This window comes from Globicephala melas, chromosome Y (genome assembly GCF_963455315.2).
Source record: "Globicephala melas chromosome Y, mGloMel1.2, whole genome shotgun sequence".
NCBI classification, from domain to species: Eukaryota; Metazoa; Chordata; class Mammalia; order Artiodactyla; family Delphinidae; genus Globicephala; species Globicephala melas.
The window spans coordinates 2,440,170-2,458,601 of NC_083336.1; the positions used below are offsets into that span (position 1 = coordinate 2,440,170).

At 42.1% G+C, this 18,432-nt stretch overlaps 1 protein-coding gene and 1 pseudogene across 1 annotated transcript; both read left to right on the plus strand.

Annotated features, from left to right (window-relative positions):
* The first annotated feature begins 5,590 nt into the window (after window positions 1–5,590).
* LOC115849781 (zinc finger protein 397-like) lies at window positions 5,591–7,204 on the plus strand. The gene is given in 3 exon segments (XM_070044764.1): window positions 5,591–5,952; window positions 5,954–6,918; window positions 6,921–7,204. Coding segments are annotated over 3 exon segments (1,593 nt in total). The 3' UTR covers window positions 7,187–7,204.
* Window positions 7,205–14,257: 7,053 nt separating this feature from the next.
* LOC115849780 (F-box only protein 28 pseudogene) overlaps window positions 14,258–18,432 on the plus strand; it is a 40,655-nt pseudogene continuing 36,480 nt past the window's right edge.

Sequence of the window (18,432 nt, forward strand, 5' to 3'; positions counted from 1 at the left end):
ACAACCATAAAAATGTATGAAAAAATGCCCACTGAAGCAACATGGAAGGACCTGGATTTGGTCACATTCAGGATACTAAGTTAGACACAGAAAGACACATATCCTGGGATATCTCTTATGAGTTGTGTTTAACAGTTGCCACAAATAAACTATACTTTACAACAGAGAAACCGAGTCACAGACATAGACACCAAAGTTTGCATACCAAAGTGAGAAGTTTCGGTGGAGGCATAGACTAGTAGATTGGGATTCACATATGCACACTAATATATGTAAAACAGAATAGCAGTCAGGAGTAAAGTTGAACTAAGTGAACTGTTCCCAACACTCTGGAATAACCTAAATGGGAAGAGCATAGAAAAGAGCATAGATACATATACATGTATAACAGAGTTAAGTGGCTGTACAGCCAATGAAACACAACGGTGTAAATTAAGTGTGTTCCCGTATAAGATAAAACTTCAGTTTAAATTAAAGAAATACCACCTGTATTACCTAAGTCTTCGGTGAGCCGGCCGGTGTCACACCCCTAGAGTCTCGGATAGCTTGGTTCACAAAGCTGTACTGTGGTGGGACTGAGGCAGCTCCGGAGGATATTCCAGCAAAGGGTTCATCTGTAGTGCCTAATCCACTCTGAACGGCACCACTATCTCCATATCCAGGAGTGCTTTGCTATACCTACAAAAGGTCAATGCACCGAAAGAATGTTGGACCATGAAGCTGCAAGTGTGCTGTGAAAACTCGAATTGTCCAGGTACGTTGGTGCTGGGGTTCTCACGTGCAGCCTCCTACCTTAGAGTTGCCCCACTTGCTGATGGAAATACTCTCATCTAGGAGATTCTGCCGGGTTGGTGATCTGTCAAGTGGCTGGAGGGTAAGGAGGAAGATGTAATGGGACTCAATCCCTTGGGTATTTGTTTTGGTACCTACCACTCTACTTTGAATTCTGGGACACGATTTTCCCAAACGACTGGATTCCCGGATAAACAGACTATTGTTGAAAATAATCCTGTTGATATTTGGCCGCTTCTTTTTAACAAAAACTTAAAAACCGGTGCCTACCATAACTTCATAATTAAAACGTCAGTGGCACTGTGAAGGACATCTACCCTCCAGGAAGATCTTGAAGCTGGTCATTGAAAAAGGATTCAAATCAAGGCCCACTTTCAACAAGCCAATTTCAACAGGTACATTTTATTCAAAGTGTTCTTAAAAAATAACTCACACACAAGGAAAGGTGATCTACATATTTAAGTATTATCGAAAGGGAAATGAAACCTACAGAAAGGTATCAGCCTGCAGCTGTCAGAATGGGCAAAGTCAAAATGTCAACAGGAAATACATGCTGGAGATGGCTTGGAGAAGTGAGAATCCCGCTAAGCCGTTCGTAGGACTCCACATTGGAAACGTTCATTATGGAAAGCAGTATGGAGGTTCCCTAAATAAGTACACCAAGAACTATTGTATGGTCACCAATGGGCTCCTAGACAGACATACTGAGACCAGCATCGTTGCAAATTATACCGGCACCCGTATGCACCATGCAGACCTATGTGTGATAACACAGATATGGAACCGACTGACAGCCCATCAACAGTTGATTGAAAAACTAAATGTGGTACATATATACAGTGCAGTATTACACAGACATAAAAATATATGAAAAAAATACCCACTACAGCAAAATTGAAGGCCCTGGATTTGATCACATTCAGGATAGTAAGTTAGACAGAGAAAGACTCATATCCTGGGATATCTTTTATGGGTGGATTTTAAAACTTGATGCAAATAAACTATACTTCACAACACAGAAACAGAATCACAGACATAGAGTCAAAGTATGGGTACCAAAAGGAGAAGTTTGGGGGAGGCATAAACAAGGAGGTTGGGATTAACATATGCATACTAATATACATATAAAAGAGGACACCAGCCAGGACTTCAGTTTTACTCAGTCAAATGTTCCAAACACTCTGGAATATGCTTTACATAGAGAGAATTGAAAAGAGCATATATAGATATAGATAGTGATATATAGATAGAGATATATAGATATATACGTATAACGGATTCAGGTGGCTGTGCAGCCAAAGAACCACAGCAGTGTAAATTAAGGATATTCCAGTATAATATAAAAATTCAGTGTAAATTAAAGGATTTTTTCTGTATTCCATAAGGCCTTGGTGCCCAGACCAGGAGTCACATCCCTAGAGCCACAGTAGGCTTGGGTCCCAAAGCTGTACTGTGCTGTGACAGAGGCAGCTGGGGTGAATTGCCGGCAGAGTGTTCCAGCTTGCACCTGTAGTGCCTAGTCCACTATGAATGGCAAGATCATCTCCACATCCAGGAGTGCTTTCCTATAGCTAGCTAAGCCCAGTGCACCCAAAGAATGATGGAACCTGTGGCTGGAAAAGTGCTGTGAAAATACCCAGCGTGCATGTCGCTTGTTGCTGGGTTTCCCACGTGCAGGTTCCTTCCTCAGAGTTGCCCCAATTTCTGTTGGCAAAACTCTCATCTAAGCGATTTTCCCGGGATGGGCATCTGTCAAGTATTTGGAGGGTAAAAGGGAAGAAATAATGGGACACAATTCCTTGGGTACATGTTGTGGCACTTCCCGCTGTATTCGGAATCCTGGGACACGATTTTCCCGAACCACTGGAAACCCCGATAACTGGACTCTGCTTGGAAAATATCCAGCCGATCTGTGGCCGCTTTTTGTAACAACAACTTAAAAACCAGTTCTTAGGGGAACTTCATAATCAAAACATCATAGGAACTGTAAAGGACACCTCGATTCCAGTAATGTCCTGTGGAAGTTCACTGGAAATGGATTCAAATCAAGGCTCTCTGTCAACAAGCCAATTTCAACAGGTATATTTTATTCCAAGTGTTCTTGAAAAATAACTAACTCACAAAGAAAAGTGATCTACATCACTAAGTATTTAAGAAATGGAAATGCAACGTGCAGCAAGGTATTACCTCACAAGAGTCAGAATGCCTATGGTCAAAATGTTTACAGGCAATATATGTGGGAGAGGGCTTGGAGAAATGAGAATCCCACTAAGCCATTCATAGGACTGCATAATGGAAACTGGCATTATTGTAAACTCAATGCAGTTTCCCTAAATTCCCAAGAATTACCCTATGGAAACCCCATGGCCCTCTGGGACAGAAACAAATAGAACACCATCTTTGCAAATCACAACAGCACCCCTACGTTGCTTGCAGACCTATTTATGATAACCAAGATATGGTACCCACCAGACGGCCCATCAACGGATGATTGAAAAACGATGTGGTACATATATATAATGGACTATTATACAGAAGTAAAAAAGGATGAAAAAATGCGTATATAAAAACTTGGAAGACCTGGATGGATCACATTCAGGATACTAAGTTAGAAAGAAAAAGAAATATCATAGAATATCTCTTATTGTTGGGTGTAAAACTTGATACAAATAACTATACTTTACAAACACAGACCAAATCACAGACGTTGAAACAAATTTGTACCACATGGATAAGGTTGGAAGAGCTATAAACTAGGAGGCTGGGCTTAACACATGCACACTAATGTATATTATACCGATACCACCCATGAACTACGCTGAACTCAAACAACTGTTCCCAACACTGTGAAATAACCTTCATGGGAACACAATCCAAAAGACAATAGATATATGTACATATAGAACGGAATCAAGCTACTGGAGTGCTACAAAAAACACAACACAGTAATTAATTATGTGGCACTATAAAATAAAAATTCAATTAGTAATAAAATGAAAGAATGCACCCCTATTGCCCTCATGTCTAGTTGACCTTGCCTGGAGTCACATCCTTGGAAGGTGAGCAGGATTGGGTCCCAACACTGGACTGTGGTGGGACCGAGGCAGCTGGGGTGGATTTGCCAGCAAAGCAGTCCGCCGTGCATCTGTAGTGCTTCGTACACCTTGGACGACACCACTATCTCCATATGTAGGAGTGCCTTCCTACACCTAGCCAAGCACAATGAACTCAAAGAATGACGGATCCTGTGGCTTAAAGACTGCTGTGAAAACACCCGGAGTCCAGATGTTTTGGTGCCAGGGTTCTCACCTCTAGCCTTCTTCACAGAATCGTCCCAGTTACCTACCTCAACACTCTCGTCTCGGGGAATTTGCCGGGATCAGGATCTGTCAAATATTGGGGTGTCAGGGGGATCAAGTAATGGGACACACTCCTTTGGGCGTTTCTGATGGCACATTCCGCTCTAATTTCCGTTCAGGGACACGAGTTTTCCGAAGGTCAGGCTTCCCGTATAACCGGACAGTGCTAAAAAATTCTGACCCCTTGTGGCCGCTTCTTGTAACAGCAACTTAAAATCTGGTGGTTAGTGGAACTTCGTAATCAAAAATACTGAGGCGCTGTAAAGTACACCTACCCTGCAGAAATGTCCTGGGGAAGGTCGTTGAAAAAGGATTCAAATCAGGGCCCTTGTTCAACAAGCCATTTTGAAGAGCTACACTTTATTCCCAGTGTTAAAAAAAAACTCACAAGGAATAGTGTTCTATATCACTAAGTATTTGAGAAAGGGAAATCCAAATTACGAAAAGGCATCACACACACTGCATCTGATCAAGGTCAGATGTCTACAGGCAATCCATACGAGAGAGGACTTGGAGAAATGAGAATTCCCCCAAGGCATTCGTAGCAGTGCACATTAGAAACTGGCCTTATGGAAACCAGTATGCAGTTTCTCGCATATATACACCAAGTACTAACCCATGATCAGACAATGGTTTTCCTGGAAGTATATGTGCAGAACACCATCCCTGAAAATCACAAAGGCACCCCTTCCTCCCTTGCTGAGCCATGTATGATAGCCCTGATATGCATAAACCACAATGTCCACCCACAGAGGAATGAAAATAGACAATGGAGTACATATACAAAATGGAGGATTACACAACCATAAAAATGTATGAAAAAATACCCACTAAAGCAACATGGAAGGACCTGGATTTGATCACATTCAGGATAGTAAGTTAGACAGAGAAAGACACATATCCTGAGATATCTCTTATGGGTGGGGTTTAAAACTTGACACAAATAAACTCTACTTTACAACATGGAAACTGAGTCACAGATTAGACACCAAAGTACGCGCACCAGAGTGAGAAGGTTGGGTGGAGTCATTGTCTAGCAGATTAGGATTCACATATGCAAACTAATATATGTAAAACAGAATAGCAGTCAGGAATAACGTTGAACTAAGTAAACTGTTCCCAACACTCTGGAATAACTTAAATGGAAAGAGCATAGAAAAGAGCAAAGATACATATACATGTATAACAGAGTCAAGTGGCTGTACAGCCAATGAAACACAACAGTGTAAATTAACTGTGTTAAATTGATAATTAAAACATCAATTTAAATTAAAGGAATAGGCGCACTTCCTGTGTTTGTGGTTCGCAGCTGCAGGTTCCCGGCTCGTGCCCCGCAGCTCCTGAGCTTTGCGGAAAGAAGAGATTACTCAAAAACAATTCTGAAGTAGAGGACGCAGTTGTAGTGAGCTTTTTGCTAAGCTTTTCAGCCCAGAACGGCTATGGAATTCAGAGCAGTTTCAAGCCCTGTACCTCCGAATTCTCAGGAACAAGAGCTAATACTTGTGAAAGTAGAAGAAAGCTTTTCTTGGGGTCAGAAACTTAAGCAGAATGGGAGTACCCAATCCTGCCAGGAATTGTTTCACCAGCAGTTTTGAAAGTTTTGCTTCCAGGAGACATCTGGGCCCCGGGAGGCTCTGGGCCGACTCCAGGAGATTTGCTCTCAGTGGCTGAGGCCAGAGTTGCACATGAAGGAGCAGATCCTGCAGCTGCTGGTGCTGGAGCAGTTCCTGAGCATCCTGCCTGAGGAGCTGCAGATCTGGGTTCAGCAACACAGTCCAAAAAGTGCTGAGGAAGCTGTGACTCTTGGAGGATTTGGAGAGGGAATTTGATGATCCAGGGCAGCATGTCCCAGCTAATCCACAGGGACCAGCAGTGCCATGGATGGATTTGACATGTCTTGGACCATCCCAGGAGTTAACAAACTTTGAACTCCAGCCTTTAAAGACACAGCTGAAACCCTCGGAACCTTGCCTTTCTCACAGAAGCGATTGTGAGAACAATGGATCAGCAACAAAGAAGGACATTTCAGGAGAGAAGTCGCAAAGACTTCCCCAGAAGCCTTCATTTGGAGGAAGTAGTGAACATGAAAAAAGCTATTCAGAGTGGCAGCAAGGAAGTGCTACAGGGGAGAAATTAAGAAGATCCCCTTCCCAAGGGGGTAGTTTTAGTCAAGTAATCTTCATACACAAATCTCTAGGAAACAAAGACCATCCTGAGCCCCAGAGAAGCTTGACTCTAAATACAAACTCTATAACATATCAGAAAGTTCCTATAGAAGAGAGACCTTACAGGTGTGATGTATGCGGGCACAGCTTCAAACAGCATTCTGCTCTAACTCAACAACAGAAAATCCATACTGGAGAAAAGCCATACAAATGTAGCCAGTGTGGGAAGGCCTTTAGTTTGAGGTGCTATCTTATCATTCATCAGAGAATTCATAGTGGTGAGAAAGCATATGAATGTAGTGAATGTGGGAAGGCCTTCAACCAGAGCTCAGCCCTCAGTAGACATCGGAAAATCCATACTGGTGTGAAAGCTTGTAAATGTAATGAATGTGGCAAAGCATTCAGTCAAAGTTCATCTCTCATTATCCATCAAAGAATTCGCACTGGTGAGAAACCCTACGAGTGTAATGAGTGTGGGAAAACCTTTAGCCAAAGCTCAAATCTTATTAGACACGAGCGAATTCATACAGGAGAAAGACCTTATGAATGTAATGAGTGTGGAAAAGCTTTCAGGCAGAGTTTAGAGCTGATAACCCATCATAGAATAGTGGAGAGAAACCCTATTAATGTAGTGAGTGTGGAAAAGCCTTCAGTCTGAGCTCAAACCCCATTAGACACCAGAGAATTCACAGTGGAGAGGAACCTTATCAGTGTAATGAATGCAGCAAAACCTTCAAAAGGAGCTCAGCCCTTGTTCAACATCAGAGAATCCACTCTGGGGATGAGGCTTACATATGTAGTGAATGTGGGAAGGCTTTCAGGCACAGATCAGTCCTCATGTGCCATCAGAGAGTCCACACTGCAAAGTGACTTATGAATACAATGAATACTGTAAACACTTCAGTCAGGCTTCTATCTTTGTTAGTTAAAAGGGTTTAATTTACTTTGGAGTAAGACTCCATGGAGGTGGTTGTACAGTACTAGATCTCAAATCAATCTGACTTTATATAGCACTTGCCAGTGCTCATGCACATTGTCCCCTGAAAGTTTTCCTGTGACAAATTAGAAGAGCAGACAGAAGAATCATTGCTTCCACCTTTCTCTTACCAGTAAGAATACTCAGGAACTGTGAAAGATGGGACTATAACATTGAAATATCATTTCCCATGAGAATGTCACAAAGGGCACAGCAACTCTGTCACTGCATCTAATTGTCAGTGGGCCAGATTTGGAGGATGGTGTGGAGATTATGAGGGATATTTTGTCTCAGGAATGCAAAAATTTTACTGACCAGTTAAGAACAGTGGCAGGGCAGCAAGATATGGGGAAACAGTTTCATCGATAACTTATTGAGCCCACGGCAGACCAGAAGTGAGATAGTGAAAAGGAAATACAAATTAAGTTATGCAACAGTTATTTTTTGAGTGGCTGTTTTGTTCCAGGCACTAGGGATACAGTGGAAAATAAGACCATACCTTCAGTTTCACAGACAACACAAACAGGCAGTGACACTGTGGTACAATCAGTGTTGTGTGATGTTAAGGAGTACCTGGCCCAACCTTGCATCAGGGGAGGCTTCTGAGAAAAATTGTCTGAAGGATGAGTGGCCAGGAATGTAGGCCGGCCAGGAAGACAGTCTGGCACATCTGAGGAAAGGAAAAGGCCATTTTGCCTGGAGTATTCTTTTTGAGTTCCTTTTGAAGTGGATTCCTGTCTGTAGGAAAAGCATGCATGTGGCCAGAATCTCTGTTTACTACAGTGCCTATAGTGAAACATGAGCCAGTGGAGAAATATGTTAATAGACAAAACCTGGAGTCCTTGGAGCATGGGGTGGTGAGGAGCTTTGTCTTGGTTTGTATGACCCCAGGGTAAGGGTTAAAATATAGTTTCCTTGTCCAATCTGGAGGCTAGGGCTTCCATGTGGGTGAGGGCAGGGGGCCAGAAAGAGCCCAGTCTAGAAGTTAAGAGTCTTAGAGTTCCAAATCTCACCCTCACAGACATAAAGACTCCTTTGATTCTTAAGACGTGACCAGCGCTTCTGCCGGCTCCCTCCTAACTCCCCAGGCTCCGGGTCGGAAGCCGCTACGGCTGCCATTTCATTTGTTTCTGGGTCTGTACTCTCACAGTTCCTAGTGTGCACCCCTAGGCTCAGGCACTAATAACTTCCTCCATTGCTGGGTCTGTTACTCTCCAGGCGCCTCCCATGTGTTCAATTTTGTCATATCAGCAGTATTTCACAGTCTTGTGAATTTTGTTAAAGACCATGCTAAAGGGAAATAACAGTAACAGTCACGATCCATCCAGAGAGACTGCCCTCTTCTGAGGGACCCAGCAGGAAAAGGGTCCCTAGACTGGTGCTTCACAGTGCAATGCAGAAAGGTGTGTAGGTTAGTCAGCAACAGAAAGACATGTTATTTAAAATACCTAATAGGACAGAGTTACGACACACCTTACCAAAAATTCAAGCCTTTGGGAATCTCGAGTCCTCTACATAGGAAGAGTTTTAATGAGGATAAATAGAGAAGTAATGTTTCTATCGGGGCATGAGCATGTACTAACCAGTAAGAATGGCAGGAGGACTAGATGTCCATGCTTGGAGACAGAATGTGACAAAAGAAAGGGCTAGGTTAAATAACAAAATAGCATGGTAAAACTATTCAACTCATATTCCTCTTCCATAGAGGAAGATCCAATCAAACTGAAAAGGGCAGAACAAATGTTAAGTAGGAATTGATACAACATATATTACAAAAGGCAAATATTCTTTATATAGAGGGTTCTTACATATATTGGTAAGAAACATAATAGGTACTTGCAAAGGGCTTTGTGTATATGTATTACTTCTCAGCCCATATTTTGCAGATGAAGAAATGAAGGCTTGAGGTCATGGCTTACTCAAGGTCATGTAGCTACAAAGTGGTGAGCTCAGACTTTAGACCCAGGCAGTAGGAATCCAGAACGAGTCTGGGGAGCCACTTCTCTGTACTATCTCCCCATGAAAAAGTCCCAATAGAAAAAAGTAGTACTTAAATAGGCGAATCACAAAAGAATAAATGCCAATGGACAATAAATATTAGCCTTGCTAGAATTAAAAATGTATATTAAAGCAAGAGTTGAGATGGCACTTTTTTTCCCTCATAAAACTAACAAAGATTCAGGGAAATTGGGACTCTATTGCTGCTGGTGAGATGTGAATAGATGCTGTGTGTGGCAATCAATACCAGAAGGCTTAAACATTGCCTTTTGACTTTAAAATTCTACCTGGAAATGTATGCTTCAGAAACCATCATGAATGTATACAAGTCTTAAAAGTTGTTAAAAGTGATGTTGATTAATATTAAATAAGAAAGTGTTCATATCTTAACTAAAAACATAAGATGATATGTACAATATGATTTGTGTAAAAATATATTAATGCATTAAAAATATTGGAAATATATATAAAAAATATAAATTAAAGGAATACCTCCTGTATTCCCTAAGTCTTTGGTGACTGGGCCGGGGTCACATCCCTGGAGTCTCGGAACGCTTGGGTCGCAAAGCTGTACTGTGGTGGGACTGAGGCAGCTGGGGAGAATTTTCCAGGAAAGGGGTCAAGCTTGCATCTGTAGTGCCTCATCCACTCTGAACGGCACCACTATCTCTACATCCAGGAGTGCTTTGCTATAGCTACATAAGGCCAATGCACCCAAAGAATGATGGACCATGAGCCTGCAATGGTGCTGTGAAAACACGCATTGTCTAGGTATCTTGGTGCTGGGTTTCCCACGTCCAGCCTCCTACTTCAGGGTCGCCCCATTTGCCGACAGCAACACTCTCATCTAGGGTATTCTGCCAGGATGGTGACCTGTCAAGTGGTTGGAGGTTAAGGGGGAAGATGTAATGGGACACAATGTCTTGGGAATCTCTTGTTTTGGTACCTACCCCTCTACTTTGAATTCAGGGACACGATTTTCCCGAATGACTGGATTCTCGGATAACCAGACTCTAGTTGAAAATAATCCTGCCGATCTTTGGCCGCTTCTTTTAACAACAATTTAAAAACCGGTGCTTAGGGGAACTTCATAATAAAAAAGTCAGTGGCGCTGCGAAGGACATCTACCCCACAGGAAGGTCCTGGGGATGGTCTTTGAAAAAGGCTGAAAATCAAGGCCCATTTTCAACAAGCCAATTTCAAGACGTACATTTTATTCAAAGTGTTCTTAAAAAGTAACTCACACACAAGGAAAGGTGATCTATATCGGTCAGTATTTCAGAAAGGGAAATGCAACCTACAGAAATGTATCAGCCCGCAGCAGTAAGAATGGGCACGGTCAAAATGTCCATAGGCAATATGTGTGGGAGATGGCTTGGAGAAATGAGAAACCCGCTAAGCCGTTCGTAGGACTTCACGTTGGATACGGGCATTATGGAACGCAGTATGGAGGTTCCCTAAATAAATACACCAAGAACTATCATATGGTGACCCAATGGCCTCAGAGACAGACATACATAGACCACTATCATTGCAAATAACATCGGCACCCCTATGCGCCATGCAGACCTACGGGTGATAACCAAGATATGGAACAGACTGACAGCCCTCAACAGTTGATTGACAAATAAAATGTGGTACATATATAGAGTGGAGTATTACACAGACATAAAAATACATGAACAAAATACCCACTACAGCAACATGGAAGGAATTGCATTTGATCACATTCAGGATAGTAATTTAGACAGAGAAAGACTCATATTCTGGGATATCGCTTATGGGTGGGGTATAAAACTAGATGCAAATAAACTATACTTTAAAACACAAATACTGAATCACAGACGTAGAGAGCAAATTATGGGTACAAAAAGGAGAATTTTGGAGGGAGGCATAAACAAGGAGGTTGGGATCAACATATGCACACTAATATACATGCAAAAGAGAACACCAGCCAGGACTTAAGTTTTACTCAGTCAAATGTTCCGAACATTCTGGAATAGGCTTTACAAAGAGAGAATTGAAAAGAGCATATATAGATGTAGATAGAGATATACAAATAGAGATATATATAGATATTCACGTATAACGGATTCAAGTGGCTGTACAGCCAAAGAACCACAGCAGTACAAATTAAGGATGTTCCAGTATAAAATAAAAATTCAATTCAAATTAAAGGAATATTTCCTGTATTCCGTAAGGCCTTGGTGACCAAGACAGGAGTCACATCCCTCGACCGCAGGAAGCTTGTTTTCCAAAGCTGTACTGTGGTGGAACTGAGGCAGCTGGGGCGGATTTCCCACCAGAGTGTTCCAGCTTGCACCTATAGTGCCTAGTCCACTATGAATGGCAATATCATCTCGACATCCAGGAGCGCTTTCCTATAGCTAGCTAAGCCCAGTGCACCCAAAGAATGATGGAACCTGTGGCTAGAAAAGCGCTGTGAAAACACCCGGCGTTCAGGTCTCTTGTTGCTGGGTTTCCCACGTCCAGCTTCCTTCCTCAGAGTCGCCCCAATTACCGACTGCAAAATTCTCAACTCAGCAATTTTGCTGTGATGGGGATCTGTCGAGTAGTTGGAGGGTAAAGGGGAAGAAGTAATGGGAAACAATTCCTTGGGTACATGCTGTGGCACATCCTGCTGTAATTTGAATCCTGGGACACGATTTTCCCGAACAACTGGAAACTCTGATAACCGAACTCTGCTTGGAAAAAATCCGGCTGATCTCTGGCCGCTTGATGTAATAACAACTTAAAAACCGGTTCTTAGGAGAACTACATAATCAAAAAGTCAATGGCGCTGTAAAGGACACCTACATTCCAGTTATGTCCTGTGGAAGTTCACTGAAAAAGGATTCAAATGAAGGCTCTCTATCAACAAGCTAATTCCAACAAGTATATTTTATTCCCAGTGTTCTGAAAAAGTAACTCACTCACAAGGAAAAGTGATCTACATCACCAACAATTTAAGAAAGGGAAATGAAACCTGCAGCAAGGTATCACCTCACAAGAGTTAGAATGCCTGTGGTCAAAGTGTCTACAGCCAATACATGTGACAGAGGGCTTGGAGAAATGAGAATCCTGCCAAGACGTTCATAGGACTGCATATTGGAAACTGGCATTGTAGAAAACTGTATGCAGTTCCCTAAATTAATATACCTAAAATTGTCCTATGGAAACCCAATTGCCCTCTGGACCAATACAAATAGAACAGCATCCTTGCCATTCAAACCTGTTCCCCTACATTGTTGCAGACCTATTTATGATAACCAAGATATGGCACCAACCAAACGGTCCATCAACTAATGACTGAAAAAAGATGTGGTACACATATACAGTGGACTAGTATACAGCCATAAAAAAGATGAAAACTGCAAACATGAAAACGGTGAAGGACCTGGATGTGTCACATTCAGGATACTAAGTTAGACAGAAGAAGACATTTCATAGGATATCTCTTATCGTTGGCTTTTAAACTTGATACAAGTAAATTATACTTCAGAAACACAGAACAAGTCACAGACATAGAAAGTAATTTGTATCACATGGAGAAGGGTAGCAGAGATATAAGCTAGGAGGCTGGGTTTAACACATGCACACTAATGTATATCAAACTGATACCAGCCAGTACCAACGTTGAACTCAAACAACTGTTCCCAACACTGTGGAATAACCTTCATGGGAACACAATCCAAAAGAGAATAGATATATGTACATATAGAACGGAGTCAAGTGTCTGGAGCTCTACAAAACACAACACAGTAATTAATTATGATGCGCTATAAAATAAAAATTCAATTAATAATAAAAAAACACATTATGCCCCTATTCCCCTCAGGCCTCGTTGACCTTGCCTGGAGTCACATCATTGGAGGGTGAGCAGGCTTGGGTCCCAACGCTGGACTGTGGTGGGACCGAGGCACCTGGGGAGGATTTGCCAGCAAAGCGGGTCCCACGTGAAGCTGTAATGCCTCTTCCACCATGGACGGCACCGCTATCTCCATATGTAGGAGTGCCTTCCTACAGCTAGCCAAGCACAATGAACTCAAAGAACGACGGATCCTCGTGCTGAAAGACCGCTTTGAAAACACCCGGTGTCCAGATGTTTTGGGGCTGGGGTTCTCACCTCTAGCCTTCTTCCTCAGAATCGTCCCAGTTACCTACCTCAACACTCTCGTCTCGGGGAAGTTGCCGGGATGCGGATCTGTCAAATATTGGAGTGTCAGGGAGAGCAAGTAATGAGACACACTCCTTTGGGTGTTTGTGAGGGCACATTCCACTCTAATTTCCATTCCGGGACACGAGTATTCCGAAGGTCAGGATTCCCGGACAAGCGGACAGTGCTAAAAAAAATTCTGCCCCCTTATGGCCGCTTTTTGTAAGAGCAACTGAAAAACTGGTGCTTAGTGGAACTTCATAATCAAAAATCCTGAAGCGCTATAAAGTACACCTACCCTCCAGAAATGTCCTGGGGAAGGTCCTTGAAAAACGATTCAAATCAGGATCCTTGTTCAACAGCCAATTTCAAGAGGTACATTTTATTCCCAGTGTTCTTAAAGAAACTTACAAGGAATAATGGTCTACATCACTAAGTATTTGAGAAAGAGAAATCCAACTTACAAAAGGTATCACCTCGCAGCAGTCAGAATGGGCAAGGTCAAATGTCTACAGGCAATCCATGCTAGAGAGGGCTAGGAGAAATGAGAATTCTCCAAAGGCATTCGTAGCAGTGCACGTGAGAAACTGGCCTTATGTAAAACAGTATGCAGTTTCTCGCATATATACACCGAGTACTAACCTATGATCAGACAGTGGCTTTCATTGATGTATATGTGCAGAACCATCCCTGAAAATCAGAAAGGCAACCTTTCGTTCCTTGCAGAGCCACGTATGATAGCCCTGATATGCAGAAACCACAATGCCCACCCACAAAGGAAGGACGATAGAAAATGGGGTACATACATACAATGGACGATTACACAGCCATAGAAAAGTATGAGAAAATGCCCACTAAAGCAACATGTAAGGATGTAGATTTGATCACATTCAGGACAGTAAGTTACACAGATAAAGACACATATCCCGGCATATCTCCTATAGTGGGGTTTAAAAATTGACGCAAAGAAACTATACTTTACAACACTGAAACCGAGTCACAGACGTAGACACCAAAGTATGCATACAAAGGGGAGAAGGTTGGCTGGAGGCATAGACTAGCAGATTGGGAATCACATATGCACACTAATATATGTAAAAGAGAAAACCAGTCAGAAATAACGTTGAACTAAGTCAACTGTTCCCAACAATCTGGAATAACCTAACTGGAAAGAGAATAGGAAAAAGCATAGATACATATACATGTATACATGTATATGTACATGTACATATACATGTATAACGTTATACATATACATGTATAACGGATTCAATTGGCTGTACAGCCAATGAAACAGCAGTGTAAATTAATTGTGTTCCCATATAAGATAAAACTTCAATTTAAATTAAAAGATTTAATTTAATTTAATTAAAATCCTGTATTCCATAAGTCTTCTGTGACCCTGCCGGGGTCTATTCCCTGGAGTCTCGGATGGCTTGGGTTGCAAAGTTCTACTGTGGTGGGACTGACGCAGTCGGGAAGGATTTTCCAGCAAAGGAGTCAAGCTTGCATCTGTAGTGCCTCACCCACTTTGAACAGCACCACTATCTCCACATCTAGGATTGCTTTGCTATAACTACCTAAGAGCAATGCACCCAAAGAATGATGGACCATGAGGCTGCCAGAGCGATGTGAAAACAGCATTGTTCATGTATCTTGGTGCTGGGGTTCCCACGTCCATCCAGCTACCTCAGAATCACCCCATTTGTTGACAGCAACACCCTCATCTAGGGGATTCTGTGGGTTGGTGATCTGTCAAGTGTTTGGAGGGTAAGGAGGAAGATGTAATGGGACAGAATCCCTTGGGTATTTGTTTTCTTACCTACTGCACTGCTCTGAATTCTGGAACATGATTTTCCCGAATGACTGGATTCCCGGTTAACCAGACTCTGGTTGAGCAAAATCCTGCCTATCGTTGGAGGCTTCTTTTAACAACTCATAAACCAGTGCTTAGGGGAACTTCATAATCAAAAGGTCAATGTTGCTGTGAAGGACAGCTACACTCAAGAAAGGTCCTTGGAATGGTCATTGAAAAAGGATTCAAATCAGGGACCACTTTCAACAAGCTAATTTCAAGAGGTACAATATATTCAAACTGTTCTTAAAAATAACTCACACACAAGGAAAGGTGATCTACATCGATAAGTATTTCAGAAAAGAAAATGCAACCTACAGAAAGGTATCACCCTAGAGCCATCAGAAAGGGCAAGGTCAAAATGTCTACAGGTACTATATGTGGGAGAGAGCTTGGAGAAATGAGAATCCCGCTAAGCCTTTCGTAGTACTGCACATTGGAAACAGGCATTATAGAAAGCAGTATGGAGATTGCCTAAATAAATACACCAAGAACTATCATATGGTCCAACAATGGCCTCCTAGACAGACATACATAGAGCACCATCATTGCAAATCACACCGGCACCCCTATGGGCCATGCAAACCTCTGTGTGATAAACCAGGTATGGAACCAACTGACGGCCCATTAACAGTTGATTGAAAAATTAAATATGGTACATATGTACAGTGGAGTAGTCCAGAGACATAAAAAATATGAACAAAATGCCCACTACAGCAACATGGAAAGACCTGGATTTGATCACATTCAGGATAGTAAGTTATACAGAGAAAGACACATATCCTGGGATACCTCTTATGGGTTGGGTTTAAAACTTGACACAAATAAACTCTACTTTACAACACAGAAACTGAGTCACAGACGTTGAGACCAAAGTATGGGCACCAAATGTACAAGTTTGGGGGCAGACATAAACAAGGAGGTTGGGATTAACATATGCACACTAATATACATATAAAAGAGAACACCAGCCAGGACTTAAGACTCACTCAGTCAAATGTTCCCAACACTCTGAAATAAGCTATATGGAGAGAGAATTGAAAAGAGCATATATAGATATAGATAGAGATATATACATACAGATATATAGCTATACACGCATAACAGATTCAAGTGGCTGTGCAGCCAAAGGACCACAGCAGTGTAAATTAAGGATGTTCCAGAATTTTTAAAAAAGCAATTTAAATTAAAGGAATACTTCCTGTATTCCCTAAGTCCTCGGTGACTAAGCCAGGGGTCACATACCTGGAGCTGCAGTAGACTTGGGTCCCAAAGCTGTACTGTGCTGGGATTGAGGCAGCTGGGGCGGATTTCCCACCAGAGGGTTCCAGCTTTCACCTGTAGTGCCTCGTCCACTATGAATGGCAAGATTATCTCCACATCGAGGAGTGTTTTCCTATAGCTAGTTAAGCACAGTGCAACCAAAGAATGATGGAACCTGTGGCTGGAAGAGCGCTGTGAAAACACCCTGGGTCCAGGTCTCTTGGTGCTGGGCTTCCCACGTCCAGCTTCTTTCCTCAGAGTCGCCACACTGACCGACGGCAAAACTCTCATCTCGGTCATTTTGCCGGGATGGGGATCAGTGGAGTAGTTGGAGGGTAAAAGGGAAGAAGTAATGGGACACAATTCCTTGGGTACATATTGTGTCTTCTCCCGCTGTACTTTGAATTCTGGGATACGATTTTCCCGAACAACTGGAAACCCCGGTAACTGGACTCTGCTTGGAGAAAATCCTGCCAATCTGTGGCCGATTTTTGTAACAACAACGTAAAAACCGTTTCTTAGGGAACTTCATAATCAAAAAGACAACGGCGCTATAAAGGACACCTACATTCCAGTTATGTCCTGTGGAAGGTCACTGAAAAATGATTCAAACCAAGTCTCTCTGTAAAAAACCAATTTCAACAGGTACATTTTATTCCCAGTGTTCTTAAAATATAACTCACTCACAATGAAAAGTGATCTTCATCCCTAAGTATTTAAGAAAGGGAAATGTAACCTACATAAGGTATCACCTCACAACAGTCAGAATGCCAGTGGTCAAAATGTCTACAGGCAATACATGTGGGAGACCGCTTGGAGAAATGAGAATCCCACTACGCCGTTAATAAGACTGCATAATGGAAACTGGCATTATGGAAAACTTAATGCAGATTCCCTAAATTAATACACCAATAACTACCCTATGGAAACCCAATGACACTCTGGGACAGACACAAATAGAACACCATCCTTGCAAATCACAATGACACCTCTACGTAGCTTGCAGACCTATTTATGATAACAAAGATATGACACCCACCAGACGGCGCATCAAAAAATGATTGAAAAACAATGTGGGACATATATACATTGCACTATTACAGAGCCATAAAAATTGATGAAAAAATGCAAATATAAAAACGTGGAAGGACGTGGATGGATTACATTCAGGATATTAATTAGACAGAAAAATACATTACATAGGATATCTCTTATCATTGGCTTTAAAACTTGATACAAGTAAACTATACTTGAGAAACACAGACCGAGTCACAGACATAGAAACAAATTTGTACCACATGGAGAAGGTTGAGAGAGGTATAAACTAGGAGGCTGGGTTTAACACATGCACACTGATGTATATCAAACTGATACCCGCCAGGACCTACGTTGAAATAAAACAACTGTTCCCAACACTGTGGAATAACCTTCATGGGAACACAATCCAAAAGAGAATAGATATATGTAAATATAGAACGGAATCAAGCGTCTAGAGTGCTACAAAAACATAACACAGTAATTAATTATGTTGCACTATAAAATAAAAATTCAATTAATAATAAAATAAAAGAATGCACCCGTATACACCTCAGGCCTTGTTGAACTTGCCTGAAGTCACATCCTTGGAGGGTGAGCAGGCTTGGGTCCCAACACAGGACTGTGGTGGGACCGAGGCAGTTGCGGAGGATTTGCCCGCAAAGCGGTCCCATGTCCAGCTGTAATGCCTTGTCCACCTTGGACGGCACCACTATCTCCATATGTAGGAGTCACCTCCTACAGCTAGCCAAGCACAATGAACTCAAAGAACGACGGATCCTGCGGCTGAGAGACTGCTCTGAAAACACCCGGTGTCCAGATGTTTTGGGGCT